General features: G+C 31.3%; 1 protein-coding gene across 1 annotated transcript in view; it reads left to right on the forward strand.

Annotated features, from left to right (window-relative positions):
• LOC107450135 (cell adhesion molecule Dscam1-like) overlaps positions 1-24,096 on the forward strand; it is a 398,660-nt gene that overhangs the window by 282,087 nt on the left and 92,477 nt on the right. Inside the window, exon 9 of the mRNA XM_071186796.1 lies at positions 1,105-1,389. Within this exon, the coding sequence (XP_071042897.1) occupies positions 1,105-1,389 (285 nt within the window). The remainder of the gene's footprint in view (positions 1-1,104; positions 1,390-24,096) is intronic.

Consider the following 24,096-nt stretch of genomic DNA (forward strand, 5'->3'; position numbering starts at 1 on the left):
TTGTCTAGAAAATACCATTCTAAATAAAATGAACACAATTTTGCTAGAAAAAAATCTTATTTTAAGATTGCATGATAATAATTATGATTGCTAAAAAGCAAATTTTAAAAATATTGTTCATTTTTTAAGAAATAAATTCTAAAAGCCGAATAATTATTGTAAATTTTTTATCGTATTAGGTTATAAGAAAGGCCTGAAATTTGATTAGATATATCGTGTTACCCTAATCTGTTTTCAAAGTTGAAACCTTGCATGTAAGCACATTAGCGTCTAAATAAGGTGACATAAAATAAATCTTGTCAATATTGAACCACCTTATCTGTATTTTAAACCGTAATACAGTTTAAGTTTGCCATTACCTTAGTTAAGCTGTAAATTTAAATCCTGTTTCCGTTCAAATTTAACATATTGGGTGATCTATTTCCCTAAATATGACAATATTATTCAACCTACCAAATAAAACGAACACAATTTTGTCATGAGAAATTTTATTTTAAGATTTCATATTATTCATTATAAATGCGATAAAACCGGTTTTTAAAATATTTTTCATTTTTCAGGAAACAAATCTCTAAAACCTAATTATCATTATACAATTTTTATCGTATTAGGTTATATAACATGCCTGAAATGAAATCAGGTATATCGTATAACCTAATCCTATTTTTTTTTCAATCGAAACAGTTTAAATCTAGTCAAAGTTGAACAGTATTACCTGTGCTTTAAATTTGTCGTTACCTTAGCTGAGTTGTAATTTTGAATCCTGTTTCACCTTAGCACCATATAAAAAGTTTCATCAAATTTGAACCATATAATGGCTCATTCTGTGCTTTAAACCATAAGAGAGTTTAAATTTGTCGTTACCTTAGTTAGGATGTTATTTTGAATCCTGTTTCACCTTCGCACCATCATTCACCTTAGCACCATACAAAAAGTTTAATCAAATTTGAACCATATAATGGCTCAACACGAATTCCAACTGTATACCGTTTCAGAAAATTTGAACGATATTACGTTCAACGAGAACCAAAATTTTAAGCATCGCAAGAATATTTTACTATTTATTATTACTGTAGATAACTACTTTCTAATCGTGTTTTACAGTGAAACCAGTGATCGAACCCTTCATCTTTCCCAAGTCATTAAGAGAAGGACAGAGAGCTTCGGTTCTTTGCACAGTCAGCAGTGGCGACTTACCATTCAAGATTCGATGGTTTAAAGACGGTCGTCCCATTCCCGAGAACATCGGAGTACGTTCTAACGAGGTCGCAGACTACTCATCTACACTGCTCTTCGAGTCTCTGGCACTTCATCACCGAGGAAACTACACATGTGTGGCCGAGAATGACGCCGGGACTGTCAGTCATACTGCCACAATGGTAATTCACGGTATGGTACTTCCCAATGCAATAACCAATGCTAATCTTTCTCTTTTTTTCTTAACACTCTTTTGTGTTTACCTTCTCTGTTTTATTAATATTTCTGTAATGCTTGGCTAACATTAATATGTCTTTTTTAAAATTCGTTAGTATGTTTTGGTTTGGTCATATACTTGTATCAAATGAAGAATATTTTTGACGTCGAAGGAAAGGGATTTTATTTTATTTTATAACCGTCGTTGAACAGCCGACCCAATTTCATGGGTTTAGGACTAATAATGTACAACTCCGTAGCCTTGTACTTTTGAACCCAATCCCGAAGGAAGGAATCCTACAGGATCAAGTATTGGGAGACATTTTACCTTCATGAAGGACTTTTTCATGGAACTAACCCGCGTTAGCGTTACATGAAGAGGAAGACCATGAAAACCTCCCATGGTTAGCCTGATGGCAAGGGGACTTTCTTTCTTTCTTTCCTTNGTCGAAGGAAAGGGATTTTATTTTATTTTATAACCGTCGTTGAACAGCCGACCCAATTTCATGGGTTTAGGACTAATAATGTACAACTCCGTAGCCTTGTAATTTTGAACCCAATCCCGAAGAGAACTCCAGGATCAAGTATTGGGAGACATTTTACTTTCATGGAGGACTTTTTCATGGAACTAACCCGCATTAGCGTTACATGAAGAGGAAGACCATGAAAACCTTCCACGGTTAGCTTGATGGCAAGGGGACTCTATCCCATGATCCGTCTCCCCCTGAGGATATTTCACGTCAGCACTGTGGTCAGTGCAAGCCGGATGCGGAATTCGTATCGACCAGCCATCACCGGGATCGAACCCCGATTCACCTCATCGGAAGGCAAACCCTCTATCCCCTGAGCCATCGCGGCTCAGAAGAAAGGGATTGAAAACACCAGTCATACATTTAAGGTTTGAAGAAATTAATTTTAAACACTAATTTTTTTAATGATCTAATGCTTGAGCCGTGATGGCTCAGGGGATAGAGGGTTCGCCTTCCGATGAGGTGAACCGTATTCGAATCCCGGTGATGGCTGGTCGATACAAATCAGCATCCAGCTTGCACCGACCACAATGCTGGCGTGAAATGTCCTCAGTGGTAGACGGATCATCGGTTAGAGTCCCTTTGCTGCTAGGCTAACTGTGGGAGGTTCTCGTCGTCTTCCTATCTATGTAACGCAAATGCGGGTTAATTTCTCCCAATACCTGTTCCAGGAGCTCCCTTGTTTTCTGGATTGAGTTCAAAATCACAAGGCTGCGGAGTTGAATTTTAGTAGTCATGAACCCAAAAATTGAGTTGATTGTTCAACGACGGTTATAAAATAAAATATTTAAAAAAAATGACGTAATACTTGCTTAAAGTAATATGTATTTGCTGTGATACGTTATGCAGCACTAAGTTTTGATTTAATAACCTGCTTTTATTACATATGGATGTTTCCTAGGACATGGGTTAGGCATTAAAAACACTGTTCATACATTTCCTGTTCAAAATATAAATGAAACATTGCGAAATGTTAATTCCTACTTAAATTTTTGTTTTGGACAATAGAAGTTCAAGCAAAATAAATATTTCTTTTGTCGCAAAAAATGTCTAAGTCAGTGTTTACTAATTCTTCTCGTAGCTTGTCAACAATATTTTTAATAAATGATGTTTTTTAGAAGAAACTATGGCTGAAAAATATACACTGATGAGGATATTTGCTCATAGTACCGATCAATTCTATCAATGAGGATGATATTTGCTTATAGTTCCGAATTATCGGTTCTTCCAGCATTGATGATAATATTTGCTCTTATTACCGAATAATTGGTTCCAGCATTGATGGTGATTTTTGCTCATTGTACCGAATCTGTTCCAAATTAGAAGATGATATTTGCTCTTAGCACCGAATCCACCAGCTTTTATCCAATTTATTTATTTTTGCTATTTTGCTTATAAGATCTACCAGACAAAAAAGATTAATTAAAAAAAAAGTTTTTGAAGAAATTATTTTCGTTTTCAGCTCATGCACTATTGCTATCGGGCAAAGTTAACTATCTTCACCACATGGCAGTTAATTATAACAGGTGACAATTAAGTATTTATCTGTCGATCATCTTTTTTTCATCAAAAAAGCACTCCGTTTGCATATTTTTAATAAATATGGAAATATTTTATAACTATTTTATGATATTCTGAAAATATAGATTATTTCACGCTTGTTTGTTGAATTTTTTCTTCATTTTAGAGACCAAACTTGCATTTTTTACCATATTTTATAAAATGATCCAATAAAAGTTACCTAATTAATATCAGCATATTTTAACCACTTAAACTTTTAAATTTTTTAAAAAAAATGGCCATATATTTTAAAAATTGACCACTTTTAATAAAAGAAAGCTAGAATTGACCACATGTTAGTAATAAAATTCTTTAATTAACCTACATTATTATTCGCTATATTGAACAAAAAGCTATCATTCACATAAATATAACTGACTCCTAGAAAAAATATAATATTTTTCACGTTGAAACTGAATTGGAAAATGGTTATGATTTAGACTCATTTGATCAATCAAACTAAATTTCATTAAATTACGACTTATATTAATATATTTTTAATTTATTTTTAGAATTTAGATTCAAATAAAAATATATTTTTGCTCAATTATGAAATCTTCATATACAATCCCTGCCAAAATATTAGACGCACTATAAGATTCTGTGTAAAATCTTAATTATCAAGTGATACTATACAGCTTTATTGCTTTTACGTGACTGAAACCGGTTTGCACTTGTTTTACAGTACATTATACAGTTTACAGCACACTATACAGTTTTGCGAAATGCTTGTAATTTTTTATTATTATTCAAAAGATGCAAGTTTAAAACCAGTTCACCTTTTAAAGATGGCGAATAAATACTTTTCGATAATGGAATCATTTGATGAAAGAAGAATCTTGTAATGATCTTTTAGTTAAGAAATTCCTAGAGAAATCTTTCCTCTCCAAACCTCTTAGTTCAACAATGTTTTTATTGAAAATTCTTTTTTCCTCAATTCTACTTCAGCGTCCAATAAAATTTTATCTCAAAACTTTAGAGGTAAATGGTTTTTGTTTAAACTCCCAGCTGGCAAGCAGAAAAAAAGTCATTTGGTTGATAACGTTCTCGTTCTTAAATATCCTGAGTTTAATCTCTTCAAACTACTTAATGTATTCATACGCATTCCTGTGAGGAAGAAAAAAAAAGAAAATATTATCAAATATTAGCTCCTCCACCAATAAAATTGCTGACATAACTAGTGACGTTTGAAGTCCCTGTTTAGCAATTTTAAAGCTAACAATCGCAGAATTTAAAATGAAAATTATGGGTATCGAATATTTTGTGGGAAAATTGAGTGTGCTTTGGTAAACAATTAAATTCTAACGTTTTCTTTTACTTGTCTTTCAGTGACTTTTTTCTCTGCACTTCCTGGCCAAACTATTATATGCACTATAAGATTCTATGTAAAATCTTAATTTTCAGGTGATACTATACACCTGTATTGTTTTTGCGCTGCTGAAACCGGTTAGCACCTGTTACGTTACGGTTAGCGCCTGCGTATCAATTGGTGAAATTAGACGATATATAATATAAATTTGACGATAGGATAAATTAGACGCTATATTATATAAATATAGAATATTTATTATATCAGGTATTATATTAGCATATTATAATAATTAAATTAAATTATTAGACGCACTGTAGTTTTTAAATAATGACATGTTTTGCACGAGTTTACAGGCAATATATTTATATTTATGTAATGGGTTTTTATTCAGGATATTTTTTATATACTTCCTATTTTTATTTATTTTTAACGTATTGCATTGCAATGTTAGCCAATTGATACACGAATGTAAACAAGTATAAACCTTTCTCAGCCGCGTAAAAACAATAATGTTGTATACTATCACCTGATAATTAAGATTTTACATAGAATCTTATACTGCTTGTAAGGACTGTAGATTCTTACACCTTCCTTTACTGGTGTTTTAGTGACTTTTTTTCTCTATATATATTATTGTTTGGTTTCTTCTTTAACTTATCCTTTTGCGTTTGCGTCAAATTTAGTTTCTTACTTATTTATCCTCTAAAGGCTCAGAACATATCCTTCTATCGACACCTGTCTTTGTCAATAGACTTTGCTTCTACTCTGCGAGATATTCTAGAAAGCTTAAGAAGAGACGTTATACTCCAGAAGAAAGCCGTCATGTCGAATGTTCTTTCTTCTACTTGAGCAATGTATATTTTAAAGAATGAAAAATAAAGTTTAGGTAAACGTTGAAAAAAACACGAAGTTTCAAATGGTGAAAATGTTTTCAAAACATCAAAATATGAACAAATTATTGCAGGATTATTTCCCCTCCACTTAATTCTAATTAATCCTGCTTGCAATTTGATAATTTGAGCAAATATTAGTTTCATTTAATTTGAGCAAATTTTCAAACAGCAATCAGCTTCATGGTCTACTCTAGGTCATAAAATCACTTTGCCATGAAAGATTTCTCTTGTTTTATAGCGTCTTCGTAAGCTCATCCAGAATCATGAGCTGAAAAATAGTTCAAGGCTTNGTGACACAATATTCTGGGCACGCCACCGATCACAAAGTTCAATATGAAACATATTAATAAATAAAATTATAATTCACAAAAAAAACAATTATTAGCAAAAAATTAACAATTAATGTCAAATAAACAATAACCATAAAAACAAGCTAACAGTAAATAACTAGCAAAAAAAAATTACAGTCCTGCCTAAACTAACATCTTACAACCTGATATAAGTTGTTTGTCATCTATCTAATCTTCAACAACAGGAGTCATGTTACTTTAAGTTGAATGGCGCGTATAACTGAGACATTGCGAAATATATTCTTTTTTCATAGTGAATAAAGAGTTTTGAGCTGATAGTATTTAGAAATATTATTTTTCCAACAATCACGAAGTCAAAATTATTTGACGGCACGTCTATGACTTCATTAAACAATTTTTTTGAAAAAATGGCACGTTGGTGCATAAAGGTTCGCCACCCCTGCTCTAGGTCATAAAATCACTTTGCCATGAAAGATTTCTCTTGTTTTATAGCATCTTTTTAATCTCATCCAGAATCATGAGCTGAAAAATAGTTCAAGGCTTTCCTCTTTATCTTTTTCCATCTGAGGCACATGTAAACACAAGAGATGTAATTTTATTTTCTTGGATATTCTGTGCCAACTTCATGTCGATTTTCATTCACATACTTCGATTGTTTTCGTTTTATCTCCATTCATTGTCTGATCTAAAAAGTACGATAAGTTACACGCCCAAAGAGTGTGTTCTAACACTAATCTTATCCAGGACTTTCATTTTAGTATAAAGAATGTAGGAACTTATTATTTATAATTTATGTACTATTTATTATTACTATTATTATCATCATCATTATTATTATATAGTGGTCGGAAACATCATGGAAAAGTAGTATGACTGATACAAGAAACAAAGAGACACAAGACTGAGATCATCTGAAATATTGATTCGTCGAAGATATTATATGTTCTGTGATAGATGTAAAATTGTCAAAAAAATATTCAAAGTTTCCACCATTGCTATGGATGCAGGCGGCACGCTGTCGGGCCATGGCTCGCTGAAATACAGTTGGATATTGTTAGATGCCTGCGCACATTCAATTCATGCAACAAGATCCATTTAAAAAATAAATAAATAAATAAACTGTTGTTGCGTACATAGCAATTTTCAGAGCTCCCCAGAGAACGAAATCCGTGCAGTTTAAATCAGGAGAGCGTGGTGGCCTGGGAACCGGTTCACCACGATTCATCTTATGAACAACACCATCTAGCTGCGAACGAAGGCGTTTCCTAACAAGGCTTGCAATCCAAATCTGAAACATTTTGAAGTCCCCTACCCCCATTTAAGTCTGTCCCAGTAAGAAAGTCCTCATTTTGTTTTATAGCAGAGAATTGCAATATCAAGCACTGGAGTTGTCATAAGCAGGAAAACGTAGACGTTATGTTTACAAATTTCTAAATGAAAATTCGTTTCTCGCATAGATAATGAATAACTAAAACAAACTGAGCTAAAAGCTGGGTAGAATTGTAAGATTAAAAGCGAATAGTTGATGTCAACAAAGTGTTCTATATAATGTTTTAATTATACTTATGCAAGTTCAATAACAATAATTTTCTTCATAGTTATTGTTATTCATTTTAAAATGAGTATTAGTCTTGCTGTTACACTTTTTAAGAACAATAAAATAAGCTTTTTCGCGAAGCAGAAGAAAGCGTTTATGACAGTTATGAAAGACGTTACATTGAAAGAACATGTCATACGTGTTGTTTTTCAAAACAATAATTATTGTTTAGTTTCTTTAAGTCTTTCTATTTCATGTCATTTATTTCTATTATTTTTTTCAATAACTTATTATTAACTAAAAATTCAAATTTTTTAAAGAGGAATTAGTTTTAAACATTTTAATGTGTGATTTCATTTTTTAAAATTTTTCATTGGAGCAAATTTTTGACGGGTTTAACTTAGTAGCGAGCATGGTTTGCAAAACAAACCAAATAAGATTGCATAGGTTGGAGAGCCTCAGCGAACAGGGGATGGAGCCCACAAGTTATTATTATAAGTCTTCAGTTTTACTGAATTATGTAACTTTTTTTTAAATATGATTTGAACCATTTATCTTTTTTAAGGACAATTTGTGTAGAAAAAATACGCATTTCAAAATGCTAATAAAGAGAGCATATAAGTTAAAAGGTTTTTATCTTTTCAACATCACATGTCAACAAATGATTAAGTACAAAAACAGGGAATGATAAAGTGCACTTTTCTTTTAAAATTTCTTCTTCATTTTGAGAAGAAAAAAAAGAAATTTCTAAGTTAGAAAGAGTTTAGTTTTTTAATTCTGATTTTACTGCAAAGATTATATTTTATTTCGAGAGTTTTTATGCTTGATATAGAATGCAATAATATGACATATGGTATATACAAATGATTATAAATGCGACTCAGAGATAATTTGATAATATTTAATACTTAAAAGGCTTTTTTTTTAAAAAAAAAATAAGATTCTATAATGTTTTTTTTTTACTCTAAATGATTAGTAATCAAGATCTTTCTAGTTTAGTTATTAGTTACAATAACTAACTTATTTGTTACATTCATTATAGTTACATTAGTTACATCCGATTACTGAAGTCATTAGTTACATACTAAGTTATAAGTTATTAGTGACAATTCACTGTATATTATTGTATACAAATATTTGCGAACGATTAGAAGGGAAGAAAAAAATGAAACGAATAAAAAGACATTTATTTCAAAAATCACTACATTTTCAAATTTCAAATCAATAATAAACGTGAAATTGAATATCAGTATTCTTTTTTGGCCAAAAAAATTATTCTATTTTTGTAATTTTTATATTTGAAAGAACAGTCCATATTACTTTGTCCACAGAGACAGAAACCCAATAAACTTTATAATTCCGGAAATTTTTACCATATTTTTGTTTCAGTGCATAAATGTCCTTTTAAAATTACTTTTGTTGCCGATAAATGCACTCAAAACATTCTTTTACTCCTAAAACAGCATTCATAATAATCCGCGAAATTTAAAGTTTCCAAAAACCACATTAGTGTTGTACTGATAATAAATAAGATTAAAATAAGATCTTTTCTCAACGTATTTTAAATAACCGGAACAAATAATTTTTCACTTTATCAAATATTTAAAATTATAGCAACAATAAATTTTATCGTATTATTTATGCATTTATTTTAAATTTAAATGATCGTCATGATTTGAAAAACGTTAAGTGTTTTTTTTTCATTATAAAACTCTTAGGAAGATAGGCATTTCAAAAAAGAATTGAAATATGTTTAAGCATGTCCAATTCATGGATTTATAATCCAATTGCTCCTTCGTAAAAAGGAAGATAATGCGTTTTCCTTTTTTTTTTGTATAACCTCTATTCAAATGCTTTTCCCTAAAAATTATTTCCAGAAAAAATATTGAAATTTAGCGGAACTTTTTATGAGTCCACGTAATATCGCGTGATCTTTTTCCTGATCTCACATTCAGAACAATTCTAATTGCTGTTTCCGGATCTGGAGAAGTGCCAAGACATCTAGAACAATCGTCTGGAAGGGTGCAATTCAGTTTCGGTTCTCATTGTATTTAATAAGATTAAATACAATAACTGTTGTACGATATTTCAAGTTTGATTTGCGTTTCATTTTAGATTAGGCAATATTGTGGGGAATATGTTTGAAGGTTTACATGAAAGTATCACGCCAATGCATTAAGTTGAAATATCAATCAAAATTTCGTTAAATATTTCGACACTGAGACAAGAAAGGTAGGGTTAAAACTACCAGAATACGGTAAAATATACGATGATTCTGCACTCTTAAAAATTTCTCTGAAAAAATGGTTAAATAACAATTTATTCAATGGTTATTTAACCATATTCAAACAAAACAGTAAAAAAATCATTAATAATTCGTGATTAAATTGCAATTAATTATTATGCTTATACACTCTTAAATACTTCTCAGAAAATATGGTTAAATAACAATTTATTCAATGGTTATTTTATCATATTCAAACAAAACAGTCAAAAAATCAAAAATAATTGGTGGTTAAATTGCAATTAATTATTATGCTTCTACACTCTTAAAAATTTCTCAGAAAAAATGGTTAAATAGCAGTTTATTCAATGGTTATTTTACCATATTCAAACAAAACAGCCAAAAAATCATGAATAATTGGTGCTTAAAGTGCAATTAATTATTATGCTTCTGCACTCTTAAAAATTTCTCATAATAAATGGTTAAAAAACAATTTATTCAGTGGTTATATTACCATATTCAAACTAAACGGTCAAAAAATCATAAATAGTTGGTGGTTAAACTGCAATTAATTATTAAGTTAATTGTCTAAACATTGGTCTACAGCGCGTAAAAAAAATAAACTTACTATATTTAATAACTTTTGACTTAATGATTAGATCTTTATGCTCTAGGACTCTGTTTTAAAGTTTTCAGGAGGTGACCTCAAATATATCAATTAATAAGTTCATATGATATTTTAAGTTACAAAATCAGACACAAAAATGCACTATCTCTGAACAAACATGCTTTTCTCTTTTGACGGATTCGGATTTCTGACCCCCTAAATATAGGGATAAATTCAGAGAAATATGGTCCCAATTTTTTGCTCAGGAGAGGCATCCAAAGTTTGGACCATTTAATGTACTTTTTGCGAATTTCGCCAAATCTCGAAAACTTTTTAGTCGAATTGAAAAACTTTTGCACACAATTATAAAATTCGTTTGTCCAAAAATAATTCCATGCAAAATATAACTTTTAGTTAGTTTTTATTATTTTATTTAATAATAGTGGAAAAAAATTGGAATTTTAAGATATACATATTTTTGCATCATTTTACAAGAATGTAATTCATTACAAAATCTTAGCGAAATCGGTCCTTTAGAAATAAAATTTTAAATGCGTTGTTTTTTTTTAAATCTGTTTTCCGTGATATATTTAATTGCTATCTGTAAATTCTTAACTGTTAAATATTGCCATTTGTTTCGTAACGGCTATCTGTTTAACCAGATTTAAAGATAAGAGATGCTTGTAAATAATGAATACATGTGCCTCAATTATATTAGACTTTATTAGCAAAATTTCAACTTGGAAATTACTTCGGCTTTATTTAGTAATGAAACAAATAAGGACACGAGTAAAACTACCCGGATCTAAATGAACCATCATTTTCTTTACGCCTTCCCCTTGTTCATATTGGCACCAAAACGCATTTTCCCGTGAAAGCAACAAACATCTCCGATAATTTAGGGAAGGGCCTAATCGGAAAACTTGAGCATGCGATAGTGATAAGCAAATTACTCCCTTCTCTGTAGATATCTAGGATGAAAACATTAACAGATTCAATTAAAATCCCTCCTCCACGTCGTTTTATCTGTTATGCAGGCCTTCATTAATCGTGAGTTGTTATGGTTCTGCTCTGTCGCCATAAATCTCGCCAAAACGTGATAACACGAGGTTGTAATTTTCATCCGGGACAACATTTTTACTAAAACAGGTCCGGAGCTCGGGTTGAAATTTTTATGACGCAGGGGGGTGTAAAAGTTAAAATTTTATTGTGAAAAATTTTTCTGCAAGGTTCACTGGGTAATTGAAAAGCAGAATGTGGGAGATAGTTTGTGAAGGGGGTGGCTTGTTTTCGCAGGCGATATTTTCGCTGTTGCTTGTCCGCACCGAATCGTAAAACCCTTGATTGATCTAATCCCGTGAGTAACCGTGTAGGATTTTATGGTTGGGTAATCGAGATGGGGTTGTCCATGGCAGACGAGAATTTCATAAGGCGGGATGGTAAAGCGCGTGTTGATTTTATTTGCGCAGGTGTGCAATAAACGGGATACTAAAAGGCAAATGTATTTGGTATTTACTAGTTAAAGTAAGCGGATAACTTTCAGCAAATGCCTAGGGTTGCTTAAACGAAGAATAAAGTCCTAAAATGTGAGAAGTAATAGAACGTTCTGATACAAAGTTTCTTATCTAAATATATGCTTTTATTTAGTGTAAATTTATTTCGATCATATTATAACAATGATATTTAACATGTTTTCATTGACTGTCGTGTTTATTCCAAGAATGAAAACCATAAATAATGAGCATCTATAACTATAAATAATTTCTATAATAAGAAGAAAGTTGAGAAAAAAATGCAAACTTGAAGTTTTTGCTCTTTTTAATTAACTGCTGCTAAATATAATTGCTTAAATATTAACGTGAAAGATAAATTAATACTTTAGTTCTAAATTTAAATATCATCTAAGGCGAAAATATTTTTTGTAGAAAATTTAAGGAAATTTAATTATGTTTTGGAAGTTGAAGAAATTACGTTTATTTCCTCAAACTAAAAAATTTATTTAAGTCAAGAAAAAAACTCCAAAGAGATTGATTTTTTAAAAAAAAAACACTGACGTCGGCAAACATATAGCCTTAAATGTTTTATTCTTCTTCAAATAACACTGTATGTGTTTGCAGCTAGTTTTATATAATTTCTGATAGAGAGCGACTGTAACCTAGTTAGACCATAACCTAAAGCTGGGCATTGGTTTTAACCAGCTTTCCTCTGCTAGAATAGATTAAAAATAAACTGAAAAAGTGGAATTAAAGTTAGTACTTTTTTCACACAAAAACGACTATCACTATCTACATCCAAGTCTTAAGTTTTTCTTTTAAAAAATTGCTTTTTTCTTTAGAAATCTTAAAATTAAAAAAAATATATATACCTTCAGGGGATCGCAATTTATTAGTCAGGAAAAACAAAAACGTTATAAAAAATATGACGAATCATTTATAACGAAGACGTTATTAAAACAACAAAACCTGCGTGATTGCCAGTTTAGTGTGCTTAATCTCGATTTCCTCATTAATAATTCGCCATGTATTGATAAAAATAATTTTTATCAGATTAAACAATAATTTACCACTCGTATCGTGTCAAAATATACATTGTAAGTGGCAATTGCATAACACCCTTTAATTAAGTACGTTGAATTAACTACCATTGTGTTAACAATCTCTCAAATTGTACTACGATAATTTTTCAGTCGTCGTAACTTTCAGGTTATACAGTAAAATAATAATCAGATTTCCTACAAAAAACTCTATAATTACTTAACAATGTAATTTTGCGCCTTCAAAAACATATGCATTATAAAAATATTAGTTGTGCAAAAAAAAAATTTAAGATAATACGGCGTATGGCCGTAACAATAGAAAAACCAGAATTCAAACGGGAAAAAGATTTTCATTGCATTCAGCTGAGTTTCTCAAACCCAGAGTTAAATTTATCTAAAAAATTCATTCTTAAGTTTTGTTTTATTTCGAACTATGAGCTCACGTGTTTGATATGGACAGATACTAGAACGCGAAATTACAATGCACAAAATCGAAATCCAAGTGCAATGTCATTTTTCACAAAAAAGTGTCAAATCTATTCAGTAATCCATCACTTCCTTTGCACGTCACGAAATCCTGCCACACTCTAAAAAAACGGAAAATAAAAGCGAAATCAATAAAGTTAACGGAAAAAACTCGAGAAACAAACACACTAAAAAAAACTCATTTTATTAGGTTTCCCAGAAGATAGGTAATAATGCAGTACGTTTTTTCCACGCTTTTTCTAATTGTGATTCCGTTGGGTTGTCGTCCAAGATCATCAAAAAAGGCCAGACAGTTCATATTTTTTTTAAAACGAAAAAAACTCATGGCACGCGCTTAGTTGGAAATTTTTGTGATGTTAAAAAGAAAAACTGCATGGGGGTTATCATTCTCCCTTGAGAGCTATCCTGTCAAATTCTCTTTTATCTGGAGAATCTAGTGGTGCTACTCAAAAACGCAATTGATTTTATGCTGTGACCAGATATTTGGCAAGATTCCCTCTTCCGGAAAGGGACAATCCACAATGTTTCCTGAAAGTTCTTTTTAGGTTGTCTGAAAATGGACTTTCCCCGCGAAGAAAATGGGGAAGAAACAGAATTTTCTATGCTTTCATTATACTTTTATATAACATTCGTATTTTATGAATTTTTCATGTAGTTCGGCGTTTCGACGATCTTCAATGCATCTTTAACCGTTATGTTCATTTTTATACTCATAACCGTCGTTGAACAACCGACAAATACAAGAAAAATCTTCAAGTTTTAACCTTTTATTAAACAATCACTAAGATAACGTATTGCTTAGAAGCGAATAGCATGCAGGCACTGAACTAGATGCTTGCAAGCGACGTCACGTGTTGGTCAGCCAATCAGGTTCGACCCACATGCGTGACGGTGCTTGCAGGTATCCAATTAAATCTGATTTGAAAATTGATTCAGAGTGATAATAAACCCAAGTCTTAACACTCTAAAGTTGTCACGCTATACTTAACCACGTGATTATGACATGGTTGAAAGGAAACAAACTGAGCTATAAGTTGAAAAGATTTCAAAGGTTAAAAACGAATAGTTCAGAGTAACAATCAAAGTGCTCTATATTATGTTTTAAGCATACTTATACAGCATTCGTGGTGCCTGCATTAGATCTGTGATAGTTGCTATTATTATATTATTATACCCAATTTTCGAGTTTATGCCTACCAATGTTCAACCTTATCCATAGCCTTATAAGTTTGAACCCAATCAAGAAGACAATAGAACTCCCTGGTAGTAGGAGAGATTTGCCTTTGTGGTGGACATTTTGACGGAACTAACACACAATTGCGTTACATAGAGCGGAAAACTACGAAAATCTCTCTGGGTTAGCCTAAGGGCAAGGGGATTTTAACCCGTGATCCATTTACCCCTGAGAATATTTTACGTCAGCACTGTGGTCGGCGCGAGCCGGATGCGATATTCGAATTGGAAGGCCATCGCTAGGATTCGAACCAGATAAACCAGGTTCTATTTCCTATTCCCTGAACCACAACGACTCTTTTATGTTCATTTGAAGTATATGCACAATTTTCAGATTGTAATTAATTTTTGTTTAGCGAACAATAGTGGGAGATGCCACTACTGTTCGGTCATGCTCCCCAACACCCTAAAAACTATGCAAACTTAGATGGTTTGATTTACAAACCATGCCACTGAGTTAGAGCCATTTTAGATGTGTCCTAACGCGAAATGCGCTCTAGCGTTAAGTATTTAAATTAATTATTAAATTCTTTAAAATTATTTTCTTTTTAAGAGATAAAATTTTTTAGTCAATAAGTAGTTATTGAATTGGGTATACTATAGCCTACGTCACAGATCGTGTTATTCCTACTAAATTTAACTAGTAAACAGCATTTTCTGCGAACCTGATTTCTAGCAACAAGTAAAAGCATCAAACGAAGTGTCTTGTTATAAGTCGCTACTCGCCAGGTTGGAATTGTATTAGTCTAGTTCCTTTGGAAATAATTTATATTGTTGTTTTACCGAAGTTTATGAATTTAGTAAGCATATTTAAAACTCAGTTTATTAATTAAACTAAAAGGTAAATGTTATTCCTAGTAAGTGGAAGTAGTTGTGCTTTTTTCATATTATACCCAATTGAAATAAGTGTCATTCAATCGAAAAACTTGTTGAAACAAAACAATAATTATGCTTTTAAAAAACAATTGCTATTCAAGATTCCCAATTTAGTTAAAGACAAAATTATTAATTTTTAAACTTTGAGCTGCCAAATGGCCTAACTATTATTAATTTAAATTTTGATAAATGACATGCAATAGAAAAACATGCATAATCATTGATCATGCTTTTAAAAATCAAAACAGCACCACTAATACAGATCTAATGCAGCACCACTAATGCTGTATAAGTAAACTTAAAACATAATATAGAACACTTTGATTGTTACTCTGAACTATTCGTTTTTAACTTTGAAATCTTCTCAACTTATAGCTCAGTTTGTTTCCTTTCAACCTTGTCATAATCACGTGGTGCGTGACAACTTTAGACTTGGGTTTATTATCACGCTGAATCAATTTTCAAATCAGATTTAATTGGATACCTGCAAGCAACGTCACGCATGTGTGTCGAACCTGATTGGCTGACCAACACGTGACGTCGCTTGCAAGCATCCAATTTAGTGCTTGCTTGCTATTCACTTCTAAGCAATACGTTATCTTAGTGATTGTTTAATAAAAGGTCAAAACTTGAAGGCTTTTCTTGTATTTATTGTATCGTCAGTTTCATAGTACTCATTGTAACAAAATAAATTAGTGCTTAAAAGAGTAACAAGCAGTCCTAGAAATCATGTAACCTTACAGCAACCTTGTTGCGGAATTTCCTTTTTATTGTCACGAAAATGTTTGTACTAAAAACCTTTTTTTCAAATCGAGCAAAAATAATGCAGTTTCAAACCTTTCATCCTAAAAAGATTCAAAATTATTTTTAAAGCTTTTTTTAAAAAATATTGTCACTTAGGTTCATAGTGACGAGCGATAGGATCAAATTGCATTATCCATTAAAATTTCATGACAAGGTGGATTTTAGATGAGCGTTCAAGACGTTGCGAAAAGAAACCTTATAATTACCTAGATTTAAGATTATTTTCACCTGGAAGACTAGCTTTATTAAAAGGATTTTTTCACGCTTGACAACCCTAAGTCAATCTCGATTTAAAGGTTTTTATATAGTTGTTTTCAAAGTTTTTGGATTAGGATAATGTGAGCAGAATAGAGCAGATTGTCACAGATCTTGTTTTAAGGTCAGAAGGTTTACACGTAAACCACAAAACAAACCTTGTTAGGATTAAATTAAAAGGTTTTTGCTGAGTTAAAATAATTCTTATTTTGCTATCTGGGAGTGTTATCATTTAAAAATAGTAATAAATTTGTCATAAGTTATATTGATATTCAAAAGTTTATTTAAAGATACAAATAACACTCAGAGTAACGAATGGCTTGTTCGATTTTTGTAAGAAACTCTGAAAGAAAAAAGGTGGGGCAAGCGATAAAATGTGAAAAGAGTTGAACCATAATGAGTTAAGCTCTTCAGTGAATTTCGGCTTGCTTTTAGCTTTCACACATTGTTCGCAATTGCTAGCGGCACGGGCACTGTGCCAATGCAAACGTCTTCGAATCCTGGAATACAAAAAATCGCTCATGCGACCCAATTTCCAAACTTTTTTTTTCTTAATAGCTCCAACAATGAATGATTTTATTGATGGCGACTTTAGGTTCTTTGTGATATGTTTTACTCTTTATATCCATGCCCTGGTATTGAAGATTCATTATTCGCGATATTTGAATGAAAATGTTTGCCAGAAAGCTTATCAGTGAATATAAATCAGAAATTGCTGTATAATGTTGAAGATAAAGATTTGCTAGGGATAAAAAAGAGTTCACTTTATTTTATTGACTTTTTAAAAAATTATATTTGGCATTTCTGTTTTAGAATATCATTGGTAATATTTAATATTTATGAATTTTAATTGAAATTTTGTGAATTAAAATCCTATTAATAATTAAAAAGTGCAGATTAATTATTCAATTATTGCACGTGTTTGTCATTAAATTACGCTCAATAATTCATTGATTTGCTCAAATAATTACTCTTGCTAAATATTGCTTGATACAGTAAGTAATATTTATGTGAACAAAAAAAATCATGAATGTATTTTAGTTAAAATTTATGAATGAAACTGCACTGAGAAAAAAAATGGTCAAAACTACCAGAATACGGTAAAACTCACCGTGTTTCTGCCCCTATGGGAACACCAAAATGCTTGGTAATTTTTGTGACACGCTTTGCTAATGATTTTTAAAACATAATAAGGTTAATAAGGTTTAAACATAATAAGGTTATAAACATAATAAGGTTTTATAGCAAGTGACAAAGCTGGTAAATATGGTAAAAGCTGGTAATTTTAGCATAATTCTTTAGAGCATGACATAAAAAACATTTGTTTGGTTAAATCTAATTTTCAGTTATGTATTTGTTCTAAATGTGTGGTAACAAGAACCATAATTTTTAAAACCGGAATTTCCGATAAACCGTTATTATGTGAACGGAAAAATTATTAAATTAATGGTTTAAATACCATACATTTTGGTTTTATAAACCGAAATTATGGTTTGTTTTTTTACCAGCAGTGTCATTACCATGCAATACGGTAGCTTTACCAGAATTTTATTTCTCCATTTAAGTTTGATGAAAAAATAATATTACTGTGTAATTATATATGATTATATATGTTTAATAATATTATATTATTTGTAAAGCATAATTAAAACTCATGAATGCATTTTGATATTAATTAATCCAAACATTTTCATAACTGAATTTATATATTAAACGTTTTTCACATAAAAGTGTTCACAATAATTCATTGATTTGTTAGAAAAAAAGAACGTTTTTTTAAGTTTATTGCTTGTTGATTTTGATCGTTTGTAACACTTGATTAAATTAATCATGTATGAGTACTATTTAAAATCTGTGAATTAATGCTATTCAATAACTGTGCTAATTCGTCCTGATTTAAAATGTAAGGATTTTTTTTCTTAGAAATCTTGGATGCATATTTAAAATTAGCATTAAAATAAAGCATAAAATAAGCCAATTGCTATACACTATGTGGACAAAAGTGTGCGGACACCTACCTAAAGCATCATGGTGTGGGATGTTTTTCATGGTTTGATCCATGTCATTTGGTTCTCAAATGTGAAATCAGCGATGTATGTAGACAGTTAAGGCAATGCTGCTCGCCAAACTCAATGGCAACATTTCGGGAAAAGCCCATGTCTCTTCCAGTGGAATAACTAAAACATTCACGCATCGAGGTTATCGCAGCCATGGTTTCAGGCATTTCTATTAACGATGATAGGATAAAATTCCTGGATAAGAAAAAATTACAGCACCCCTTCATGTATTAATGGCAATACCTTTGTACGGGCAGGGATAGCTTGCTTGGTAGGGCACGGCGCCCAAGTCCAAGAGTTCGTGGTTTCGATCCCAGGCTAGCTGAAGACTCCCAGTGTTGTAAATGATGACTGATGCATGTTAAATCTGTCGAGTCGCAAAGTCCTCCACTAATACTTCTCAATTTACAAATCTTAATCGTACGTTAAAACATTAATTAGCAATTCCTAATGTGCGTGGGTTAACGAATTCAAATACCGTGGCACTGATGTTAACGATCAGAACATATTTATAGCAGAAATCAACAATCGACTCAAAATGGCTAATAAGTATTTCTTTAAACTGAGGAGACCATTAAGATCTAATCTTCTCAGCCGAAAAAAAGTTTAAACTATGTAAGACGCTAATGCTTCCTGTATTGCTTTATGAAAGTGAAACTTGGACCCTAAATTCAGATATGCAGGGGTCACTGATCACCTTCGAAAGAAGATCCTTAGAGCCATCTTTGGCGCGATTCAAGAAAAGGGATGCTGGCGAACCAGTTGCAACTTCGAGATCTACCGTCTCTATAAGCAGCCCCAAATTACTCAAATAGTCCTCAGTAATAGGCTGAGATGGCTGGGCCATCTATGGAGAAGCTCGGAAAATAGCGCCATGAGAATCGTCACCTTTAAGAACTCCGAGGGTTCACGTCTTAGAGGCAGACCTCCTACTAGATGGCTCAACGACATCGAAAATGACCTGAAATCCCTAAATATTAGAAATTGGATGGGAGTTGTCATGGATAGGTGACGCTGGCGTTTGTCAGTTGTTGAGGCAGCTAAGGTCTGCAAGAGGCTGTTGCGCTGTAAAAGAAGAAGGTTTGATGAAATATGTGTTCAGAAACTAAACTGGCCTTCTCAATGCCCTGATTTCCATAGAACACTTTTGGGACAAATTAAAACGCAGATTACGTAGCCAGCCAAATTGACCATCATCCCTGACCGCTCTCATTTCAGCTGAGATGGATGTCATAAAGTTAACTTGTATGACCACTATTCAAAAAGTGGTGGAAATTCTCCCCGGGCAGGGCATATACAGGCTGCCATCGACACAAAAAGAGTACCTGCATCATATTAATATATGCCTCCTAGTTAGTAGTAGTGGGTGTTACTACTTCCAATGAGACGAACCGGGTTCGAATCCCAGTCGATACGAATTCCGCATCCGGCTTGCACCGACCACAGTGCTGACGTGAAATATCCTCAGTGGTAGACGGATCATGGGTTAGAGTCCCCTTGCCGCCAGGCTAATCGTGGGAGGTTCTCGTTTTCTTCCTCTCCTTGTAAAGCAAATGCGGGTTTGCTCCATCAAAAAGTCCTCCACGAAGGCAAATTTCTCCCAATACACGATCCAGGAGGTCCCTTGTCTTTTGGATTGAGTTCAAAATTACAAGGCTACGGAGTTGAAAAATAATAGTCGTAAACCCATAAAAATTGGCCCGGCTGTTCAACGACGGTTATAAAATAAAATAGAATTAGTAATAACCCCGAGTAATTAGTAGTACCTAATTAGTAATACCGCATAGTTTTGACCAGATAGTATAAGATCAATAGCATAAAAAAATTTTATTCTTGTATTAAGTGGAAACGTGATTATAAAATTAGAAAACAATATTCTTGTTTTTTTTTCATATATATTACTAATATAGTTTCTAAATCATAGACTTTGTTTTAATAGCTCAATAATAGACTATTACTCGTGTAGTTTATTTAAGTTTCTAAGTTATTAAGTAGTTTATTAAGTGTAGTTTATTTAAGTTAAGTAAGTTAAGTAAGTTTCAATTTCCTCATCAAAATTTTTGCCATTATCTTTTAATGCATTATTAAGTTTTAAATGCTATATTAGTGTGTTTTAATTAAACTTTTAACTATATTATATATTATATTATATATTGTATTATATATTCCATTATTAATACTTCAAATATATTAAAAATTCCCGTTGCTTTACGAAATTATAATTCCTAACATTAAAACTTATTATTACTCCTAACTGAAAACTTATTTTTTAACAGTATTTTCCTTCCTGATACATTAGCTTAAGGAAATCAATAAGTTTTTCATTTAGTTAATTCAAAAGTTATTTCTAAATCCTTAAGTCATTGTTGGAAAATCAATGAATGCAAATAGTTGGAATTTCTCATTTTTAAATATCGAAAAAGTAATTTACACATTGTTGTTCTTTAGGTGTTTATGAAACTCTTGAATTATTTTCTCAATCTATTTAGTCGTAACTGGCATTTTTCTGAAAGTTTGCATAACATAGTCATTTTCCTTCGAAAAAGTTATTTGAAGAATTCGCGCTCAATATATGCATTAGAGATTTCGATCTAAGAAAAAAATTAGTACTTGCTTATAAAACAGGAGTTCTGTACTTAATTAATCTTATGTAAATTTCATTTTTAATCAAATGTAATCAGCGTAAATGAAAATTCTCAAACAAAGCATAGCTTCGAGATTTTATTAAGCTTCTTAATGATATATAATTTAATTACCTAACTATAGAGCTTTTATTCTTTTCAATTACCTTAATTTGAAATGTAATATAATCTATTACAGAAGTAGCGTATCAAAGATGACATATTTATTGCTCAAATATTATAAAATGGTATTATAGTAAAAGAATCTTAGGTAGTTTGTTCCGCGTTTTTTCTATACATTTTCAACTGACTAATATAAATTTCATTTTTAATCAAATGTAATCATTGTAAATGAAAACTCTCAAACAAAGCGTAGCCTCGAGATTTTTTTAAGCTTCTTAATGATACATAATTTAATTATCTGACTATAGAACTTTAGATTCTTTTCAATTACCTTAGTTTGAAATATAATATAATCTATTACAGGAGTAGCGTATCAAAGATGACGTATTTATTTCTTAAATATTGTAAAATAGTATTAAAGTAAAACAATCTTAGGTAGTTTGTTCTGCATTTTTTCTATAAATTTTCAACTGATGTAAATTTCATTTTTAATCAAATGTAATCAGTGTAAATTAAAATTCTCAATTAATGCGTAGCTTCGAGATTTTATTAAGCTTCTTAATGAGACATAATTTAATTATCTAACTATAGAGCTTTATTCTTTTCAATTACCTTAATTTGAAATATATAATCTATTACAGGAGTAGTGTATCAAAGATGACGTATTTATTGCTCAAATATTATAAAATGGTATTATAGTAAAACTATCTTAGGTAGTTTTGTTTTGTTTTTTTTGCATTTTTTCTGTAAAATTTCAACTGACTCCATGAATCTAGAGGCACGATGACTCAGATTAAAAGGTACTTAGCTGTTAATATCCTCTTCACTACTGAAGTATAAAAGAATATAACAAGAAAAATATTTTACAGCCCCTAATTTCTATTTTACTAACATAAGTCATGATAGGATAAACAAAATATGAATTATACAGCTAATAACTTTATGTATGTATAAGTGGAACTCAGAATTTAGTTAAGTAAAATAATATGCGTATTTAAAATGTTAAAGTGCACCTTAAGTAAGAACAAACATGATATTGTGGTCTATTTAAATGTAATAATAAATGGATTTGATAATTATTTAGAAGAAAAAATTGATTTTAAAAACTACAAAGTCTTTTTACAATGAAATAGCAATGCCTACCAATGAATTATTGCAAAAAATCTCAGTTTCAAAACTATTTTAATTATTCAAACCGCGTTAAATAAATAAGTACTGAAAAGAATCTAACATTAACTATAAAAATAATTGATTCTTGTGGGTGAAATGTCAAAATTATTAGAAAAACGAAGAAATTAAAGTTGATAAATGTATGTTTGTATCTTGATATAAAACAATTCATTAAAATATGCATAAAAATATTTCTGAATAGATCTAAAATCGAATGCTCATAATTAAGGCCCGGATTTTGATGACATTTGCATTTTTTTGCATTTTTGGGCATTTTTTGTCTTTTAGAGCATTTTTTTAGATTTATAGGGCATTTTTCTTTAAATTTAGGGGCGTATTTTGCATTTTAATACATTTTTTAAAGTTTTCNGGGCAGCTCACATTTTCAGAAGGAATGATGACTCAAATTTAAAAAAAATCCTGTTACACAAACCCCTAACGAACAGGAAAAGAGGTAGACCCAGGCTGAGATGGTTGGATTTAGTTGAGACTGATTTCCTTACTCTAAAGGAGAAAAACTGGCGAACAAGTGTCAAAAGTAGAGAGATGTGGATTCGAATTCAAAGGAAGGCACTGGCCCACCCTGGGCTGTCTAGCCAGACATGATGATGATGAGATCTAAAATCGAATGCTCATAATACAACGAGATTTCACGTGTCTACTACGCTGTCATAAATTTCGCAATACGCACCAAGGCATGTTCTTGACTATACCCGTCTTTTTGACTCCATTATTTTTAAATATACAGTAAATATAAATTGAAAAGCTTCATGCAGATCACTACTAAGTCAAAAGGAAAACAATTATTTTCTGAATAACTAAATTATATAATATATGAAATTTGTCTCATTTTCGAGGATTTAGCGTCATTTTCGATTTTTCATTTCACTCAACTTCAAATCAATGGGTACCAGCCATAGACTAATAAAATAAGTAGACTGCTCTCGCATTAGTAAAATCACACTCTCAGAGGTTATGAAGGGCTCGATTTTTTATCCCACTCAACCTCAAATCAATGGGTACCAGCCATAGACTAATGAAATAAGTAGACTGCTCTCGCATTAGTAAAATCATACTCACAGAGGTTATGAAGGGCTCGATTTTTTATCCCACTCAACTTCAAATCAATGGGTACCAACCATAGACTAATAAAATAAGTAGACTGCTCTCGCATTAGTAAATTCACACTCACAGAGGTTATGAAGGGCTCGATTTTTTATCCCACTCAACTTCAAATCAATGGGTACCAACCATAGACTAATAAAATAAGTAGACTGCTCTCGCAATGTTAAAAATACACTCACTTTCGGTTGAATAGTTCCTGAGAAATCAAATTTTAACTATGTATTTTTTAAAATTTGATTTTTCAGGTACTGTCCGACCAATTCATTATTAAAAATAACGCTTGAAATGATTATGTAATCTGCGTAAATAATAGACATTAAACCAATTTTAGACATTAAATCGATTAAAAATTTATTTTATTTAAATGAGCAGTTCCCTTTTTAAATTCTTATTTCTACGCAACCATCTTGTTTTTGCTTTCCA

This window comes from Parasteatoda tepidariorum, chromosome 1 (assembly GCF_043381705.1).
Source record: "Parasteatoda tepidariorum isolate YZ-2023 chromosome 1, CAS_Ptep_4.0, whole genome shotgun sequence".
Lineage (NCBI taxonomy): Eukaryota > Metazoa > Arthropoda > Arachnida > Araneae > Theridiidae > Parasteatoda > Parasteatoda tepidariorum.